We start from the raw sequence: 20,395 nt of genomic DNA on the forward strand, positions 1-20,395 counted from the left end.
GGAGAAACTGGGTAGACATTCAGTTGTCTGTTCATTCAGCTGACAGACATTTTTCTTTTGACCTGCTTAGTACCAGACATTGATAATGAAGAAGATACATGGATAAATGGGCTCTAGTCTCTCCTCGGGACTCAAGGAATTTGCAGTCTAAAGGGGAAGACAGAGAAGTAAACAGAGACCTACAGTTTATTATGGAGTGGCACCTTACCCAGCTTGGGGTGGGGACAGGGAGGGAGGGCTGTGGAAGGCTTCCTGGGAGAATGGGGTTCAGAACAGAATCTTAGAGGACACATAGGAGTTAGGTCAAGAAGGGGGTGGAAAAGGTGTTATGGCCAGATACAAACATCTTGTGCAGAGGCCCAGCATCAGTGAATAAACACACAGCCGAGCAGTGAGAGGAACGCCTGCTGCAAGGTGGGGACCGTGCTCAGTGAGGGGCTCACCCACATTCTTTAGTTTAATCTTCATAACGTATTTTAAATCCAGCATCCCTATTTTACAGATATGAAAACTGATGCTTAGAGAGGTTAAGAAACTTTCCCTGGGTCGCACAAATAGTAAGAGGGGCCACTGGGATGATCTGAACCCAGGTCCATGTCAGTTTAGAAGCAGACCTTTTACACTTTTGATCACATTCTACTTTCAGTAAATTTCTATGAGCAGGCACTCCTAAGTAGATATTAATTCAATCATGCATAAGTTCTCTATACTAACATATTATGCATGTATTATAAAATACACAACAACAGAAAATTTCAGTTAGAGTTAGCAATAGACATTTTTTAAAAAAATCTTGCTAATTGCAGTGGCTGAATACCATCTTTATATAATATCTCAAGGCCCAGTATACATGTAGAGCATTACTGATGAAATAGACATAAATCCACATTTTAGTCTTGATAATTTTAACTGTTAGAAGCCAAAATTCTGACCTAAGTAGATTATTCTTGTTCATAAACTTACAATGTGGCTAAGGAGGTGCTTATATTCAGTAAAAGAATGACCTTCAATCCTTGATTTCCTTGCAGTAATCTTTTAGCTACTTGTGAAAGTATTTGTGAAAGTGTACTTGTGAAAGTATTTTAGTTTGTGAAAGTGAGTTTAGTTTAAACTGGATCGCCCAATTCATAAATCCACTTAACTAAGCAAATAGAAACAGTCATATGTTGCCAAAGGCAACAGAGAAACAAGGTGCCCTATTGCCCCTTCCTCTGTTAAATCCCACTCCTCCCTCAGAATATCCCGTGCATGGATGAGACATGGGACAGGGTGATGGGTAAGGACCGGACAGACAGCAACAAAGGAGGATCAGGTAGTAGGGCTGTAGTCTTGACTGGACTTCCCCTGTTTGTTGTGTTCTTAGGTTTCCATACTTGTGTATAAGAATCATAGCACTGTTCACTACGATGCGAAATCCAGTGTAAAGTTGGTCCCCTGAAGGGGTTTAATCGGCTGGAAGGATTGATGTTGTTTAAGGGAGACAGTGGAGTCTTAATGCCACTCCTCTGGGTGCAGCCTCACAGGAATGTTGTATACATATGACCAGAGCTATAAATGTACTTGTTTAAACAGAAAAGCAAGAACATTCTATCCTGGCGTTCTCAGGACAGGACCAGTACAGTGGTACAAATTACTTCATGCCATCAGGTAGTGAAATATGGTTCAATTATCCATTCATTCAGTAACTATCTGTTGATGTCCTAGTGTGTGCCAGGCATGTGCTAGAAGCAAGGGCTGCAGCTATGAAGAAGACAGACAGGATCTCTGTCTTCATGGAACATGCGGTCTAGAGGCAGTACAGAGTTTAAGAAATATAACAACAGGATAGAGTTAATTACTCTTGTGATATGGGCTTCCGAGGAAAGCAGAGAGACATAGTCTAGTCTGAGAAGGTCAGGGAACGCTCTCTTGAGAAAGACATGTTTAAACTGACCTCACCTAAGGACGAGGGTGGTGGAGAAGGAGAGGGAAGGGTATATCAGAGAAGATGGCCTTATGGTGGGGATTATTTTGCAGGAAGGCCAGTGTGAGCAGGGGCAGAAATAGGAGGACTAGGGTGCTAGGGAAGTTGGGCACCCTGGAGCAGGGTCTGGCTTGTTGAAGAGTCTGAGTTGTATCCCAAGAGCAGTGGGAAGCAGTGAATGTGTTTTTAAACCTCTGAGAAATAGGATCAGATTTTCAGTTGTAAAAAGATCATTTTGGCCACAAGTATTAAATAGGATGGAGGGAAGAAAGCACAGTAAGGGAAAGGAGGAGGTAACCTGAGGGGCAAGTTCTTTCCATTAGATGACAGAATGAACAGCAGCAGCTGGTGCAGGGCTGACTGAGCTTGGTGAAACAAAACTTTGGCAAAGAGGGAAGAAAGACTTCTCACGGTTAATAATTTAAAATTAAGTAATGAGTCTTTTGAAAAGCTGTTTAAATAAATAGTAGATATTCAAGTTCCGTATGTTATGTGCAGTTTTCTTGGTTCCAGGGCTACAACTCTGAGCAGCGTCATTTGTGGGTTTGTGGTGTTAGCTGGACAGTCAGCTCCCTTCCCCCCCTACCCCCACTCCCATCCCCCTGGTTGTTTCTCCTTCACATTTTCCTGGTTTGTCTGCTGTCTGTTGTTGAAGCAAAGGGTCAGCTGAGGGACAGGAGGGGAGGGGCAGGGAGGCCAAGAAAGGATGCTTTCCCTCAAAGACTGGTTGTTATTTTATTTTTACAGGTCAAATCTCCATGTTAATATTCATTCCGTGCATGGCATGGGTGTGGCTTTTCCCTTCCTGTCAGTGCTGGACTCAGCCATGATTTTATTTATTGTTTACAAAGCAAAAACACTATACAATGATCTTTACTCACTACAGGTAATGCACACGAGAGAGGGGTGCAGTCCCAGCGAGAGGCGTCATTGATGAAGCACTCGTGTCGAGTGGATCTTTTTGATGACCCCTGCTACATCAATACGCAGGCTCTTCGAAGCACGCTAGGCCCTGCTGGAAATCAAAGCTCATCTTACCCACTTGGGAGCCCATGGCACCAGGAGAGTAAGTCGCTGCTCTTTGCCTGTATTAGTTTCCTGTGCTGCTGTAACAAATTACCATTAAACTGGGTGTCTTAGAATCAGAGAGATGTGTTCTGTCACAGTGATGGAGGCCAGGAGTCCTAAATCAAGATGGCAGCTGGGTTGGCTCAGCTCGTCCTGTGGCTCTGGAGGAGAATTGGTTTGATGCCCGTCTCCTAGCTTCTGGTGGCTGCCAGCAATTCTTGGTGTTCCTTGTCTTGAGATGCGCCACTCCAATCTCTGCTTCAGTCTTCATTGGCCTTACCCCCATGTCTCAAGGCTCCCTTTCCTTTCTCTTATAGGACAGCGCCTTTCCCTTACAGGTGGGCCAGAAATCCAGGAAGATCTCATCTGGTGATCCTTAAATTAATTACATCTGTAAGGACCCCTTTTGCAAATTAGGTCACATTTGCAGGTGCCAGGAGTTGGGACTTGAGCATATCTTTTGGGTGCCACTGTTTAGTTCACTGTCTCTCATTTTAAAAATGCTATTTCCTTAGCCTCATTTTTAAGGGAGTTAAAAGAATTCTTTATTATCTCAATCCCTCCCTCATCACAGTTAATATAGGTTAGAACTTTGTAAAGATGTTATGGATTCCAATGTTTGAGAACTTTGATTTTGAATCATCTTTTCAAACACTTTGAATCGACTCCCAATTTTTGCTTTCTGCTGTGTGCTTTTCCTGAGGGAAGGATTGTCAAAGCCAAGAGATCATGTTTGTTTGCATGAGGAACAGTGGCCGCTATTTCAATTCTGTTTAATGATGATGTTAATTTTATTCATTGCAAAAACCTTTAGTAAGTCATCTGTATAGCGCTAAAATAAGATGACATCTTTCTTCAGCTGTATACAATGAGTTAAATACAATAAGACAAACATCGTTTTCCCACCAGATTGCTTTCAGGGGTAAGTCTATAAAAAGGAGCATAAATAAATAAAAGCAAAACAAGTCAAAAGCCTATAATCAGCTGAAAAATAAACAAAAAAAATGCTTTTCATAAAACTGAAGCTTATTGGACTCAGAGATTAACTTGGTGTCAAATTTGGTTCACTCCAAAGATGGAGAACCAGTCACTGAGAAAGTTCTTTCACTAGCCCAGGAACTAGCTCTAGACTGCCAAGGGTAACTTTTCAGCTAATGTGGCTGCAATAACAGAATGGAATTTGAAAGGAGATTTTGCTGAGGCTGGGCTTCACTAGACCACCGTAACTCTCTAGAATGAGACAAAGGTTTTCATTACCATCCAGGTGGCAAGTGAGCTATCTTCTTGCAAGTTTTCCAAGATCACTCTTCGCAGTGAAAGAACCCACTTGGGTTCTCTGGAAGCAGACTCTTGAGATGGAGCTCGACATGCAGAATCTTTATTGGGATCAGTACAGGAATGGAGGGGAAGAAAGCAGGCTTGGGCAGAGGGAGAGGTAGAGCAACCAGGCAGGTCTGACAAAACCTCAGCCAACCGTACAGAGAGGACGGGGGCCCATCAGTGTTGTTCCATGTTGGGCCCAAGGGCAGGGCCTTTTAGCCCCACTTACCTCAGTCTTTGGCTATGGGCCCGTGAGGGAGGGCAGGCCACTGGGCAAACAGCTCTGTGCAGCTGAGGGAGACCCTGAAGGGATCTGGGGTACTTGGGGTACTTGGCCCTTCCTCGAAGGGGGATCTGGGTAGCGCATCTCCATGTCCACCACAGAGGGCATCTTGTGCCATGAATGACAGGATATGCAATGAATTCAGCTTTCTGTAGTGAATTTAACTGTTTAATGTCGAGTAGCCTGTGTGGATAACGTAACACATATTAGAGGGACAGTGTTTTTATTTTTGTCCACACCCCATGGCATGTGGAAGTTCCCTGACCAGGGATCAAACCCATGCCCCCTGCATTGGAAGGGTAGAGGCTTAACCCACTGCACCACCAGGGAAGTCCTGTTAGAGGGACAGTGTTTTGAAAAGTTTCTGGACCTAAGATTTTGAAAGTAACTTTATAAGAGAGTATACTCAGTAGCTTCCATTTCATGGACTTATCAAAGTAACAGTGTTTTATTAGAAAATACATTTAGTGAGTGGTCCAAATTAGGTGATTGGAGATATTCTGTCATTTACAGCTCAAGCAAAGAAACCTGGCCTTTTTCATAGGCAGTTCAATAATTTGAAAGGCAAAATTAATCCATAACAACATTCCTATCATTAGTTGAAAGTAAATAAGGTGTGTTCTGTCCAAAATTGTAATGTCAAAATGTGTTTTCATTGATTCTAGTCCCTTTCTCTTTTTCATCCTTTTTCCCTCTCCCTCCCTTCTTGCTGCTGCTGCTGCTGCTAAGTCGCTTCAGTCATGTCCGACTCTGTGCAACCCCATAGACGGCAGCCCACCAGGCTCTGCTGTCCCTGGGATTCTCCAGGCAAGAACACTGGAGTGGGTTGCCATTTCCTTCTCCAATTCATGAAAGTGAAAAGTGAAAGTGAAGTTGCTCAGTCGTGTCTGACTCTTAGCGACCCCATGGACTGCAGCCTACCAGGCTCCTCCGTCCATGGGATTTTCCAGGCAAGAGTATTGGAGTGGGGTGCCATTGCCTTCTCTGTACCTTCATGGCAACATGTTTAATAATTCAGGTCTTTAGTCCTCTCTCACTCTTTATTTCCATTAGAATTTAATATACCACAGCCCTCCTGGACTTCTTGCTACTTTCTTGAGGTTAAGTTCAGTGTATCATCACTCCTTCCAAAAAAATATTTAACTCCAAAAGTATAAATATTGTTGGTTTAAGAAAATCGAGTAAGACGGAGTGGGCCTTCCTTGGTAGCTCAGTTGATAAAGAATCTGCCTACAGTGCAGGAGACCTGAGTTCAATCCCTGGATTGGAAAGAGCCCCTGGAGAAGTAAAGGGCAATCCACTCCAGTATTATTGCCTGGAAAATCCCATGGACAGAGGAGCCTGGCGGGCTACAGTCCATGGGGTCACAAGAGTTGGACATGAATTAGCGACTAAACCACCACCACAGTAAGATGGAGTAAGGATAACTTTATACATAATTTTGTGCAGAATGTCTTAAATACACCTTTTAACGTTTCCTCCATAATGTTTCCTCCTGTTTCTTTCCTTCCTTCCTCAAAAATCCTCTTTAGCTTCTTTAGGCATACTTAGCCTTCCTTGCCCAGATTAGTTACTAATTAGTTCACTAAAACAAAACAAAAACAAATCCAGAGACAAGAACCTATTATATCTTAAAAATGTCTTCAGAGCTCCTCCATTCATCCTGTCATACTGCTGTTGGAAAAGCTCTGACATAATCTTTATTCTGATCAAACATGGCAGAAGGAGATCAGTTTGTACTGAAACTGTTTAATTTATTTTTTATTATTTTCGGTCTTGGCTGCCATAAGAAAAAAATCACTGTTAAATCCTATAGTGTAAAAAGGACTGAAGTTGATTTATTTTACCCAATAGCCCCAAAGATAGATGGTAGAGCACTGGTAGAACAGCTTTGCCAACCTCGACACTGGCTTCCATCTCTGGTCTAAGAACTTCGCTTTGGTCTAAATTCCTCTATCTTTAGTCTAAGAGAGCAGACTCTCACCATCACATCTGTATTCAACCAGTGGGAAGTAAAGAAAGGACATGACCCAGAAGTGGCAGACATCATTTGTTCTTAACCTGCCATTGGCAGAACTTAGACATGGGGCCATACCTAGCTTCATGTTACTCTAGCTGAGTGGCCATGTGCTCAGCTAAAAATAGGGAATTCCATAATGTAATGAAAGGGAGAATAGATATTGATACACAATTAACTGTCCCTGCCACAGCACACCTTTCTGCCACTCAGATATCCATGAGCTCTTATTTTCACAGAACATTTGACCTTGAAAATACAGCCAATAATTACAGTATCCTGCCTAAAGTCTGTGACACGTGGGTGATGTGAAATCCTCTCAGTCAAGACTGGATGGGGATCCTATTTGCCAAGTTGTCTGCTCCCTTCCACATCCAAAATTAAGGAATAAGAGGAATAAGGATAGCCGCAATAAAAATCCACATTCACAGAAGGGAAGCAAATAAAACACACAGTAGTCACTGGTCCATTAAAAAAAAAGGTTGCTTCAGTCATGTCCAGCTCTTTGTGACCCTCTGGACCTGTAGCCCACCAGATTCCTCTGTCCATGGGATTCTCCAGGCAAGAATACTGGAGTGGGTTGCCAAACCCTTCTCCAGGAGATCTTTCCAAACCAGTGATTGAACCCAGGTCTCCTGCATTGCAGACAGAGTCCTGGTAGCTCAGACGGTAAATTACTGGTCCATAGTGATTACCAAATCCTGCCAGGAAGTAATTGTGAAGACTCCCTGAGCTAGGAGTGGAGAAGTAGATTTGCTTGGACTGGTTCAGCATTATAGAATCTCCATGTCCACTGTCATCTGGGTTGTTGCTGCTATTATCCTTCGCATGTCCATCTAAAGTAGATGTGGGATAAAGTGAAAGTGCCTTTCTTAGGGTTTCACCACTTCTGCAACTTATTTCCTATTGATGTGGACTTGAGAGATTGGAGTTTGCTTTAGAGGGCAAAAAGCCATAGACTAAAAGGGGCTATGATTTCTTTTGCAATGTAACTTCCTTAAAAACTTAGTAGGATTTCACTCTGTCCATTTAGAGTCAATTCCACATGAAATTTCTCACAGTACTCCTTCACTGGCCTTTTATTGCCTGAAGCATGCCTTCTCTCTTTCCTGTTATTTGTAATTTCTGTGCTCTTTTTTTCTTGATCACTTTTGAGATTTATTAATTTAATTGTTCTTTCCAAAGGAATCAGGTTTTATTTATTGTTTTCTATTTCATTGACTTCCATTTTTATCTTTATTATATCTTCCTTCTACTCTTTTTAAATTTTCTTCTCTTTATCTAGCTTGTACTATGTTTTCTTCTATTGCCTTTGTAGTTTTATTTCCAAATAAATTATTTATTTCACCTAAACTTTATATTTTCTATGAGATATAGGGATCTAGCTTAATTTTATCTAAGTGATCTAATTTTCCAAACAACATTAACTAAACAATCTTCTCTTTTTCTAATGCCACTCTCCATTTTACTAGATTCCTCCTATATATGGGAATCTCTTTCTGGGCGTTTATTCTTTTTATATTGGCCCACTTGTTGTTTACCAGTATATTGATTACTATGTATGAATTACTGTGGCTTTGTAATGTATCTTAATAGACATGTAGTTTTTTCTTTGTCTTACATACTGTAAGATAATACCTTTTTTACCATTTCCCTCATCCCTCACTCTCTGCTTCTGGAAGTCATCAATCTGTTTTCTGTTTCTGTGAGTTCTGTTTTTTGGGATTCCACATATAAGTCAGATCACATAGTGTCTGTCTTTCTCTGTGTTATTTCATTTAGCATAATGCCTTCAAGGTCTATCTTTGTTGCAATTGGCAAGACTTCCTTCTTTTTTATGGCTGAATAATGTCCCACTGTGTATTTACTTCATCTGTCCATCTGCCAGTGGAATACTTAGATTATTTCCATGTCTTGGATATTGTAAATAATGCTGCGGTGCACATGGGAATATAGATATCTCTTTGAGATAGTGATTTCATTTCCTTCAGATATATACCAAAAAGTAGAATTGCTAGATCATATGGTAGTTTTTTAAAAAAAATTGTTTTTGAAGAATCTCCATACTGTTTTCCATATGGCTGCATCAGTTTACATTCATTCTCAGCAACAGTGCGCAAGGGTTACCTTTTCTCATCAACACTTATCTCTTGTCTTTTTGTTGATAGCCATTCTAACCAGTGTGAGATGATATTACATTGTGGTTTTGATTTGCACCCGTGAACTTCCAGATGTTCAAGCTGGTTTTTAGAAAAGGCAGAGGAACCAGAGATCAAATTGCCAACATCCGATGGATCATCGAAAAAGCAAGAGAGTTCCAGAAAAACATCTATTTCTTCTTTATTGACTATGCCAAAGCCTTTGAATGTGTGGATCACAATAAACTGTGGAAAATTCTGAAAGAGATGGGACTACCAGACCATCTGACCTGTCTCTTGAGAAACCTGTATGCAGGTCAGGAAGCAACAGTTAGAACTGGACATGGAGCAACAGACTGGTTCCAAATAGGAAAAGGAGTCCGTCAAGGCTGTATATTGTCACCCTGCTTATTTAGCTTATATGCAGAGTACATCATGAGAAATGCTGGGCTGGAAGAAGCACAAGCTGGAATCAAGTTTGCCGGGAGAAATATCAATAACCTCAGATATGCGGATGACACCACCCTTATGGCACAAAGTGAAGAAGAACTAAAGAGCCTCTTGATGAAAGTGAAAGAGGAGAGTGAAAAAGTTGGCTTAAAGCTCAACATTCAGAAAACTAAGATCATGGCGTCTGGTCCCATCACTTCATGGGAAATAGATGGGGAAACAGTGGAAACAGTGTCAGACTTTATTTTGGGGGGCTCCAAAATCACTGCTGATGGTGATTGCAGCCATGAAATTAAAAGAGGCTTACTTCTTGGAAGGAAGGTTATGGCCAACCTAGATAGCATATTTAAAAGCAGAGACATTACTTTGCCAACAAAGGTCCATCTAGTCAAGGATATGGTTTTTCCAGTGGTCATGTATGGATGTGAGAGTTGGACGGTGAAGAAAGCTGAGCGCTGAAGAATTGATGCTTTTGAACTGTGGTGTTGGAGAAGACTCGTGAGAGTCCCTGGGACTGCAAGGAGATCCAGCCAGTCCATCCTAAAGGAGATCAGTCCTGGGTGTTCATTGGAAAGACTGATGTTGAAGCTGAAACTCCAATACTTTGGCCACCTCATGTGAAGAGTTGACTCATTGGAAAAGACCTAATGTTGGGAAGGATTGGGGGCGGGAGGAGAAGGGGACGACAGAGGATGAGATGGTTGGATGGCATCACTGACTTGATGGACATGGGTTTGGGTAAACTCCGGGAGTTGGTGATGGACAGGGAGGCCTGGCGTGCTGCGATTCATGGGGTCGCAAAGAGTCGGACACGACTGAGCGACTGAACTGAACTGAAATATTAGTGATGTTGAGCACCTTTACATGTACCTGTTGGCCATTTGTGTGTTTTCTTTGGAAAGATGTCTATTCAGTTTCACTGCCCATTTTTAAATCAGGTTGTTTATTTTTTGACATTGAGTTGCATGTGTTCATATGTTTTGGATATTAATTCATCAGATAGATAATTTGCAAATTTTTTTCCATTTTATAGGTTGCCTTTTCTTTGATGGTTTCCTTTACTGTGCAGACTTTTGGTCTGAAGTAGTTTCACTTGTTTGTTTTTGCTTTTGTTGCCCTTGTTTCTGGTGTCAAATCCAAACACCATTGCCAAGATTGATGTCAAGGACCTTACCTCATGTTTTCTTCTCAGAGTTTTATGGTCTCAGGTTTTATGTTCAAGTCTTTAATCCATTTTTTTCTCTTTCTTTTTTACTTTTTAAATTATGAAAGTATGATAACATGTTTACAGGAGACTTGGAAAATATAGAACAAAGTTACATGTAGTTCCACTATATATTACAATTTTTTAAGTAGATAAATTAAGATTTTTAATTGGAGTTTCAATATCAAACTCTCAAAAATTAACAGAATGAATATACAGAAAAGTAGATGGATATGGTAGGCCTGAAAAGCACCATGCACCAATTCAACATAATTAAGATTTATATAACTTGCACACAACAGTAGGATACAAATTCTATTCAAGTTATCATAGAGTATGAACTAGGAGACACTGGAACATATCCAGGGACATAAAACTAGGTGCAAAATTCTTTAATCCCTTTGGAGTTGATTATTGTGTATAGTACAAAGTAGGCATCCAGTTTCATTCTTTTGCATGTGGTTGTCCAGTTTTCCCAGCACCATTTATTGAAGAAACTATCCTGTCCCTGTTGTCTATTCTTGGCTCATTCATTGGAAATTAATTGACCCTGTATGTATAGATTTATTTCTTGTCTCTCTGTTTTGTTCCATTGATATATATGTCTGTTTTTATGCTAATACCATACTATTTTGGCTACTCTATTGCTATTGTTAGTTGCTCAGTTGTGTTTGACTCTCTGTGACCCTGTGGACTGTAGCCTGTCAGGCTCCTCTGTCCATGGGATTCTCCAGGCATGAATACTGAAGTGGGTTGCCATTCCCTTCTCCAGGGGATCTTCCAGCTTTGTAATATAGTTTGAAATCAGGACACATGATGCCTTCAGCTTTATCTATCTTTCACAATATTGGTTTGGTTATTTGAGATCTTTTGTGGTGACATACAAATTTGGGGGATTGTCTATTCTTCTTGTGTGAAAAATCCCACTGAAATTTTGATAAGGATTCTGTTGACTTTGTATATTGCATTGGGTATCGTGGACATTTTAAAAATATTCTTCTAATTCACGAGCCAGAATTTCTTTCCATTTGTTTGTGTCTTCAGTTTTTTTACATCAATGTCATAGTTTTCAGTGTACAGATCTTTCACTTCCTTGGTTAAATTTATTCTTAAGTATCTTTTTCTTTTAGATGTTATTGTAAATGGGGTTGTTTTCCTAATTTCTCTATATAATAGTTTATCAGTATATAGTTCAGTTCAGTCTCTCAGTTGTGTGTGACTCTTTGCGATCCCATGAACCGCAGCACGCCAGACCTCCCTGTCCATCACCAAATCCCGGAGTTTACCCAAACTCACGTCCACTGAGTTGGTGATGCCATCCAACCATCTCATCCTCTGTCATCCCCTTCTCCTCCTGCCCTCAATCTTTCCCAGCATCAGGGTCTTTTCAAATGAGTCAGCTCTTCGCATCACGTGGCCAAAGTATTGGAGTTTCAGCTTCAATATCAGTCCTTCCAATGAACACCCAGGACTGATCTCCTTTAGGATGGACTGGTTGGATCTCCTTGCTGTCCAAGGGACTCTCAAGAGTCTTCTCCAACACCACAGTTCAAAAGCATCAATTCTTCGGCACTCAGCTTTCTTTATAGTCCAACGCTCACATCCATACATGACCACTGGAAAAACCATAGCCTTGACTAGATGAACCTTTGTTGGCAAAGTAATGTCTCTGCTTTTTAATATGCTGTCTAGGTTGGTCATAACTTTCCTTCCAAGGAGTAAGCGTCTTTTAATTTCATGGCTGCAATCACCCATCTGCAGTGACTTTGGAGCCCCTCAAAATAAAGTCAGCCACTGTTTCCACTGTTTCCCCATCTATTTCCCATGAAGTGATGGGACCAGATGCCATAATCTTAGTTTTCTGAATGTTGAGCTTTAAGCCAACTTTTTCACTCTCCTCTTTCACTTTCATCAAGAGGCTCTTTAGTTCTTCTTCACTTTGTGCCATAAGGGTGGTGTCATCTGCATATCTGAGGTTATTGATATTTCTCCTGGCAAACCTGATTCCAGCTTGTGCTTCTTCCAGCCCAGCGTTTCGCATGATGTACTCTGCGTATAAGTTAGATAAGCAGGGTGACAATATATAGCCTTGACATATTCCTTCTCCTATTTGGAACCAATCTCTTGCTCCATGTCCAGTTCTAACTGTTGCTTCCTGACCTGCATACAGGTTTCTCAAGAGGCAGGTCAGGTGGTCTGGTATTCCCATCTCTTTCAGAATTTTCCATAGTTTGTTGTGATCCACAGAGTCAAAGGCTTTGGCATAGTCAATAAAGCAGAAATAGATGTTTTTCTGGAACTCTCTTGCTTTTTCGATGATCCAGCAGATATTAACAATTTGATCTCTGGTTCCTTTTAGTGTATAGAAATGCAACTAATTTTTGTGTGTGAATTTGTATCCTATAATTTTACTGAATTTGTTTATTCTAGTAGTTTTATTTCTGGTGGAGTTGTTGTTTTCTGTATATAATGTCACCTGCAAATGAGACAGTTTTACATCTTCCTTTCTGATTTGGACTTATTTTTTTTCTTGCCTGATTGATCTGGTTAGGACGTCCAATACCATGTTGAATAAAAGTAGTAAAAAGTAGTAAGAATGGGCATCCTTGTTCCTGATCTTACAGGAAAAGCTTTGAGCTTTTTACCGTTAAGTATGATATTAACTATGGACTTACGATATATGGCCTTTACTATGTTGATGTACGTTGCCTCTATACTGACTTTGTTGAGAGTATTTTATCAGAATGGATATTGAATTTTGTCAAATGCCTTTTCTGGCTCTGTTGAGGTGATCATATGGTTTTTATCTTTCATTTTGTTAATGTGGTGTGTCACATTGATTTGTGAATGTTGAACTCTCTTTTTATGAAATAAATCCCACTTGATTGTTTTAATTTATTGTTGGTTTTGGTGTGTTAGTATTTCTTTGAGGATTCTTACATCTATGTTCATCAGTGATTTTGGCCTGTAATTTTCTGTTCTTGTGGTGTCCTTGTTTGGTTTTGGTGTTAGGGGTAATGCTGCCCTTGTAAAATGAGTTTGGAAATGTCCCCTCCTATTTTTTGGATGGGACTGAGAAAAATTGACATTAATTACTCTTTAAATGTTTGGTAGAATTCACTAGTGAAGCCATCTGGTTGTGGACTTTTTTTGTTGGATGGTTTTGATTAGTTGTTCAATTTTCTTGCTAGTAATTCCTCTGCTCAAATTTTTTATTTCTTCATGATTCAGGCTTGATGGGTTGTATGTTTTTAGGAATCTATCCATTTTTGTCTAAGTTATCCAATTTGTTGGCATATAATTGTTTAGAGTAGTCTCTTATGATCCTTTGTATTTGAGTGGTATCACTTTTATCCTTTTTCTTTTATAACTTTTAGAAAAGTTATATTTTTAATAAATGTTTGGATGATTGAAATTGTAATAATTTGGGAAACTGTGTTAGGAAAATAATGTCCATATCCTCAGGCTGACCCATGATCTATTGCCTCTTTTCAAGATGATATAATGTCTGTTTTTCTTTTGTTTTGTCCTTGTCTGAGAGCACTCCACAATCTCAGAATATACCAAAGCCATCATGCGCTAAGATGTGTGTGACTAAACACACTGTGTATGAATCTCCCTCACACTTACACAACACTTTATCTCTTGCTTATACAAACAAACACACAGCTACTCATCAGAAGTTCTCTATTATGCCTGAAAGCAGGCAACACTAAGGCCAACTACAAATATTATTCATCAAATCTGGACACATTCCTTCAGCCTTTTTTCTGCTAACAATAGATAGAGCCTGATTGTTTGTAGAGAAGAATATCTTTAGCCATTAGATACAGACTAAAGACATTTTCAAAAAGATATATTCGTGAATACTGTGTTGAAATTGTGATATGCAGAGAGATGTTCTTAAATAGGGAAAAACCTATAATATATTAACAGGAGACTGGATTATGTCCGCAGGGCACTTGTCTTGTGTAACTTGTAAAACTTAAAGTCAAGAGGATTTCTCATTTGTGAGACCCTTGCATAAGGGCATATAAACATTCCTTTGCATTTATAAAGAGAAATCTGGCTTCTATGAAAAAGATCCTCTGCACTTAAAAAGACAAAATCTGATTTCTGTGGTTATTTTCCTAGTAAATTTACTATATTAAACATACAACTTTTGGGAATCCCCTAGCAGTCCAGTGGTTAGGACTCTGCCCTTCCACTGCAGGGGGCATGGGTTTGATTATGGTCAGGGAACTAAGATCCTACATGCTGTGCAGCATGGCCAAAAAAATAAACAGACAATTTTTATCTGGATTCAGACCTAAGAATTTTGTGTTATTGCTTCTGGAGATGTATATCATCCTGATGGCCTTGCTATCTACTTAGGGACCTTTGTAGAGTGGTTGGACCAGTTTTGAAAATGAAAAAATTTTCTCATCTAAGCCAAGGGTCTTAGAGTGTGGTGATTAGGACCCTGGGCTCTGATGATAGATCTCATTTCAAATCCAAGATCCACAACATATTAGCAGTGTGACTTTGGGTAAGTCATTTAATCTTTTTAAAGATCCATTTCCTTCCTGTCTGATTTTGAGTAGAATATATGTAAAGCATTGAGCAGTATCTATCATACTCAATAAGTGGGAACTATGTAATAGTTGTTATTACTGTGAGTACCAATAATACTGTAACGGGCTACCTTAATGTACCTTCTTCATCCCCAGGGCTCTCAACTTTGGATAGCATTTATTCTGTAGAACTATGGGGCCTTGCCTCAGGCCATACCTCCCTGATGTTTTACCTTCTTCTGCTTGATCAATTCTGCTTCGTCCAGGCAGGTGAATTACAAAAACGGCAGAGTGGTCATTTAATAGGAATGCTGTGAGCTTTAGCATAGCTTTTAAGTTTTTGGACAGAAGCATCTCAGAAACACATTGGTAATTTGGGTTAAAAGAAAAAGCTAGATGCTAAAAGTGGGCATAGCCCAAGTTACTGTAGGCATTTTCAAAGCATCTGGGAATGTTTTAGAAGAGGAAAGACAGAGAAGACCTCGGAGTAACTAACCCCGTGTGCCACAACTACTGAGTCTGTGCTCTAGAAACTGTGCTCCTCAACAAGAGAAGCCCTCACACCACAAGGAAGAGTGAGCCCCCGCTAGCTGCAACTACAGAAAGCCTGCACAAACAGCAGTGAAGACACAGCACAGCCAAAAGTAAATAAGTTAATTGAAAAAAATTAAGGAGAAATTAGTGGAACCTAGGGAGAAGGCACTGGCAACCCACTCCAGTACTCTTGCCTGGAAAATCCCATGGACAGAGGAGCCTGGTAGGCTGCAGTCCATGGGGTCGCTAGGAGTCAGACACGACTGAGTGACTTCACTTTTGCTTTTCCCTTTCATGCATTGGAGAAGGACATGGCAGCCCACTCCAGTACTCTTGCCTGGAGAATCCCAGGGATGGCAGAGCCTGGTGGGCTGCCGTCTATGGGGTCGCACAGAGTCGGACACGACTGAAGCGACTTAGCAGCAGCAGCAGCATAATCCAGGTACAGCATAAATCTCTTTCTCCTTAACCTACAGCCCTTGGGACATAAAGAGCCTCTCTCTGCACTTATGAAAGCAGTTCTTATGGGTCAGTTCCATTTCTCATTTGAAAGGAAAACTCCTCCACCTGGGCAAGCCTTTCCCTGTAACAGAAGCCAAAGGCAATGTTTGGATCTACCATTAAATTAGAGCCCATTGGAAGTTCTGGAAACAGAAACTCCAATTGTTCTAGAAATAGCACTATTTAAAAAGTGCCTGGCACACACTAGGGCCTCAAGTTATATTTTCTGAATGAATGAATGACTGTATGAAAGGATGGATGAGGAGGTAACTTGGTGGTATCTCTGTTTTTTGACTTCAGAGGCACCAGAAACTGTTCAGCCAGGTGCCACGGCCCAGCCTGCCAGCTCACATTCTTTGCCACACATTAAGCAGCAGCTGCGGAATGAAGACTGCTACCATGGCAAGCTGAGCAGGAAAGCGGCAGAGAGCCTTTTGGTGAAGGATGGGGACTTTTTAGTTCGAGAGAGTGCAACATCTCCTGGCCAGTATGTGCTGAGTGGGCTACAGGGAGGCCAGGCAAAACACCTTCTTCTGGTGGATCCTGAAGGCAAGGTATCATTGACCCACACTACAGTTTCACAGTCTTATGACTCAGGTTACCCTGAATGATAGGTCTAAAACCTGATACTGAAGAGTGTTTAAGGTTAAGGGTTTACTTTGTCTTGAACCCTCCAGCTGGAGCAGGAAGTGGTAAATAGAAGATAGTGGAGGAGTTTGAGTGGGAGTCACCCTAGAGGATCACTTAAAGGGCAGCCTCTTTCTGACCTTCTTAATGCAATTCAGTGAATTAAATGAATACCTACTGGATAGAAGTACAGGGATTCACAGTTAACTTGCTCAGTATCACATAGAGACTTTACTTTCAGGGTGCTTATAATTTCATAAAACAGATGCTTAAATAATTAAGGATAAATAGCATAAGAATGATTCACCCAAAGCATTATGGTGTTTCTCAGGACAGAGGGGGTCCTCTGGTTGAGGCTGACTGAAAAGGCTTTTTGCAGGGTCTGACATGTACGATGAACCAGACATCGTACATGAGGCCAGAAAAAGGCCAGACATTTTAAAGGTGGACATTGGGAGCATGGGGAAGGAGTCACAGGAGCAAACAGAGCAGTGAAACAGTATTAAACCAACAGAGGTGTGGCTAGAGCAGAGGGTAGACAGCAATGAGCCAGGACAAGAAAAAGGAACAAAATAGTAAGTCCTTCTCTATAAACAATTACTTTAAACATAAATGGATTAAACTTCCCAAACAAAAGATACAGAATAGCTGGATGGATAGCGGAATAGACAAGATCCAACTATATATATGCTATTTATAGGAGGCTCACTTTATATTTAAGGATACATATAGACTGAGTGACTGAACTGAACTGAATAGGCTGAAAGTGAAAGGATGGATAAAGATATGCCATGCTAACCCTAACCCAAAGACAGCGGAGGTGGTCATACTTTTATGAGGCAAATATTTATACAAATAGGGACATGATAGAATGTATCAGAAAGTAACATGACAAAAAAGTTGGTTGTAAATTTGGATTAGGTGACCAGTGTTTACCATTTTCCTAACTGGGAATGACAGTTTCTTTAAAAAGATAATTGGGAATGAGAAAATAGTTTACTAAAGGATACAGAATTGAAAAGTACCTTTACTTTTCTTTGTTCAGCCAGTTATCTCATTCAAGGATATGTCTGTTTTTATCCTGTGGTTATTTATCCCTTTCAGAAGAACTGTTATGATTTTACCTAAATACATTTGTATTTCCTTTTCAAGGTGAGGACCAAGGACCATGTATTTGATAATGTTGGCCACCTTATCAGATATCACATGGATAATAGTTTGCCAATCATCTCTTCTGGAAGTGAAGTAAGCCTTAAACAACCAGTGAGAAAAGATAATAATCCAGGACTTTCGCATTCCAACAAATGACCACTTGGAAGTACCATCACACTGATGCTTCAGGAAAGTTCATTTTGTATTAGGACACAGAGATAATTCAAATTTGGTTTCTAGGTACATTAGAGCACAAACTGTGAAGTGTATCTTTCTGAGACCACCATGGACTAGGTCCTTTATAAAACAAAGAACTAACAAAAATTGATCTTCAGAGAGTGAAAATCAGAAAAGGGGAAGAGGATGTGTCCATTTGAGAAGAAATTATACATATGCACGGATGTCACTTTGTAAGGCCATATTGTGTTGATAACAAGCTAAAAGCACAATTAAAATTTTACATGCTAAAGACAACTTGAATGAACTGCTGGGGCAGTGGTACGTGCCTTTCAACTTGATAATTTGGGGACATTTTCATATTGGGGAAATAAGTTCCAAATGTCTTCATATTCTATGACTATAGAACCATTTGCCAAAAGAGTTTTTCCTTGTTATAAAAATAAGAAGCAATTTGCTTAATAGTTACTGACTTTATTTTCTATTTAGCTGCACTTTCACTGCAATGTTAAAATAAATTTGACATTGAATTTGGACTGTGTCTATGCCAGTGGAATCAAATGAAAGGCCACTGAAAGCACTGGTCTGTTACATTGGCCTCTCCCATTTGCTAGTTAAAGGGTTGGAGCCCAGCTTCTTTGGCCTAGTATTTCTCAATTTTTGCTATTTGGACTGTTTGCATGCAACATATGACAAGCTAAAGAAGCCAAAAGTATCAGTCATTTCTGGTTTCATTGCATTTCTCCCTCCTTCTGTCTCCCCCTCACTCCCCTGACTCCCAAAAAGAGCTCATGAGTGCATGGATTTAAAAAAATGACAAACCAGTTCTTCATGGTCAGTCTCCATATTGGTTTTATTCTTATTTAAAGTACTGAATTTATTTTAAAGTATGGGGAAATATCCCCTTGATTGGTGGTGACTGACTCATTGTCCCTCATCTACCTGTATCCTTAGCACGTTTTCTAGATATGACCAGACAAAATGTACCAGGGAGAAAACACTGAATGAAAAAGTTGAAAGGTTTGCCACATGTTGGCACACTTGGTAAACTGATGAGGTAATGAACCATTGTGTAGGTTAAAGCACTGGACTTGGTCTCAGTATGACCTTGAGCAAGTTGCTGAATCTGTCTGGATTCCAGAATCCTTGTCTATAAAATGAGGGAGTTGGACTAGGTAAATTCAGAGGTCCATTTTATCCCTACCATAATATGAGTTTATAAAAAGCAAATTTTCCCTTTTGGGGGGGTTAATGTTGATAACCAGTCTGTATAATTAATCTGGAAACCAGTGTTTTTCCTTTAGTCTGTTTCTGTACTCACTGAGATCGTCATTCAGATAGCAGAAATCTGCAGCCTTTCAGTTAAAAACATTGGAACTTTGGAAAAATGTAAGTAATGGTGTTAGAAGTAGATTTGGTTATTTTGAGTAGCAGAAAACAGCTTTACATATAGAGATATGGCCATTACTTTAGAATTTTTTTTTATCATGAGTTATCTGGACAATTGCCTTAATTCCACTTCACTTTGGCTGTGTAGAGAAATCTTTGCAATTGTGAAATATTTGCTAAATTTTAAGTAAAATATGAGAAACTTCTTTTGGATAGAAATCATCAGAAATCAAGCACACTGAACTCTAATTATGTGAAGGTTTGTGCTTTTATTTTACTTACACTGTCATTGCCTTCTTTGATATGTTGTTTTCTTTTATACAACTAGAAAATAATGTATTTTTCCTCAATTTTGCATACATCATAATTCTTGATTATTTGTCCTTGTAAAGGGGATTAGCATGGGTATAAATCAGTGAAATTTATGGGTGATCTAATTACCTTAACAGGGTTGTGGTCTCATTCTGGTTGAGCAGAGTGATAATTGGGTTGGGTGGCAGGAAAGAGTTCTTGATGCTATTAGATGCAAAGAGTCTGACTGATGTGAGCAGTACACATAGATGATCAGTATTTGACTGTAATGGTATAAGTAGTTAAATGGGCAAATACTGCACTTATAGCAACAGGCACAGTTAAAAGAAAATGAAACAACAAAAGAAGCTTGATTGCATGATATTTTAATGTCACATTCTTATCTTCATCTGTCTTAAAGCAGAAATACATTTGCATATAAATATCTGTAAACAACTTTTCAAAAAAATAAATGATTATTGCTGTATGACAATTGACAGAATATGTCTGATGTTTGGGATTTGGAAAATTTATCGTTTGTAGAATGTGTCAGGGACCTGACAGGAAACAGATGGCTCACTTAAATTGGGTAACTGGAGAAAAGTTTAATAAAGGGACTATTTACAAAGGTCTGGGCAGAGTATGGGAAACCACAAGGGAGGAGGCAGTGCTCTTCAGCCAGTGGAGGAGTCAGGGGAGGGAGCAGTAATAGAATCTGGAGAGAGAGT

General features: G+C 39.9%; 1 protein-coding gene across 7 annotated transcripts in view; it reads left to right on the top strand.

The window, feature by feature from the left end:
* SHC4 (SHC adaptor protein 4) overlaps positions 1 to 20,160 on the top strand; it is a 160,816-nt gene extending 140,656 nt beyond the window's left edge. For 4 of the 7 annotated variants that reach the window (XM_081508519.1, XM_081508521.1, XM_081508518.1 and 1 more), the window contains exons 11-13: positions 2,850 to 3,029; positions 16,332 to 16,585; positions 17,811 to 20,160. In XM_081508519.1, the coding sequence (XP_081364645.1) occupies positions 2,850 to 3,029; positions 16,332 to 16,585; positions 17,811 to 17,966 (590 nt within the window). In that variant the 3' untranslated portion in view covers positions 17,967 to 20,160. The remainder of the gene's footprint in view (positions 1 to 2,849; positions 3,030 to 16,331; positions 16,586 to 17,810) is intronic. The other 3 variants (XM_081508522.1, XM_081508525.1, XM_081508523.1) reach the window with 1 other exon arrangement.
* The last annotated feature ends 235 nt before the right edge of the window (positions 20,161 to 20,395 follow it).

This window comes from Giraffa tippelskirchi, chromosome 7 (assembly GCF_054371585.1).
Source record: "Giraffa tippelskirchi isolate mGirTip1 chromosome 7, T2T-mGirTip1v1.2.pri, whole genome shotgun sequence".
NCBI lineage: Eukaryota > Metazoa > Chordata > Mammalia > Artiodactyla > Giraffidae > Giraffa > Giraffa tippelskirchi.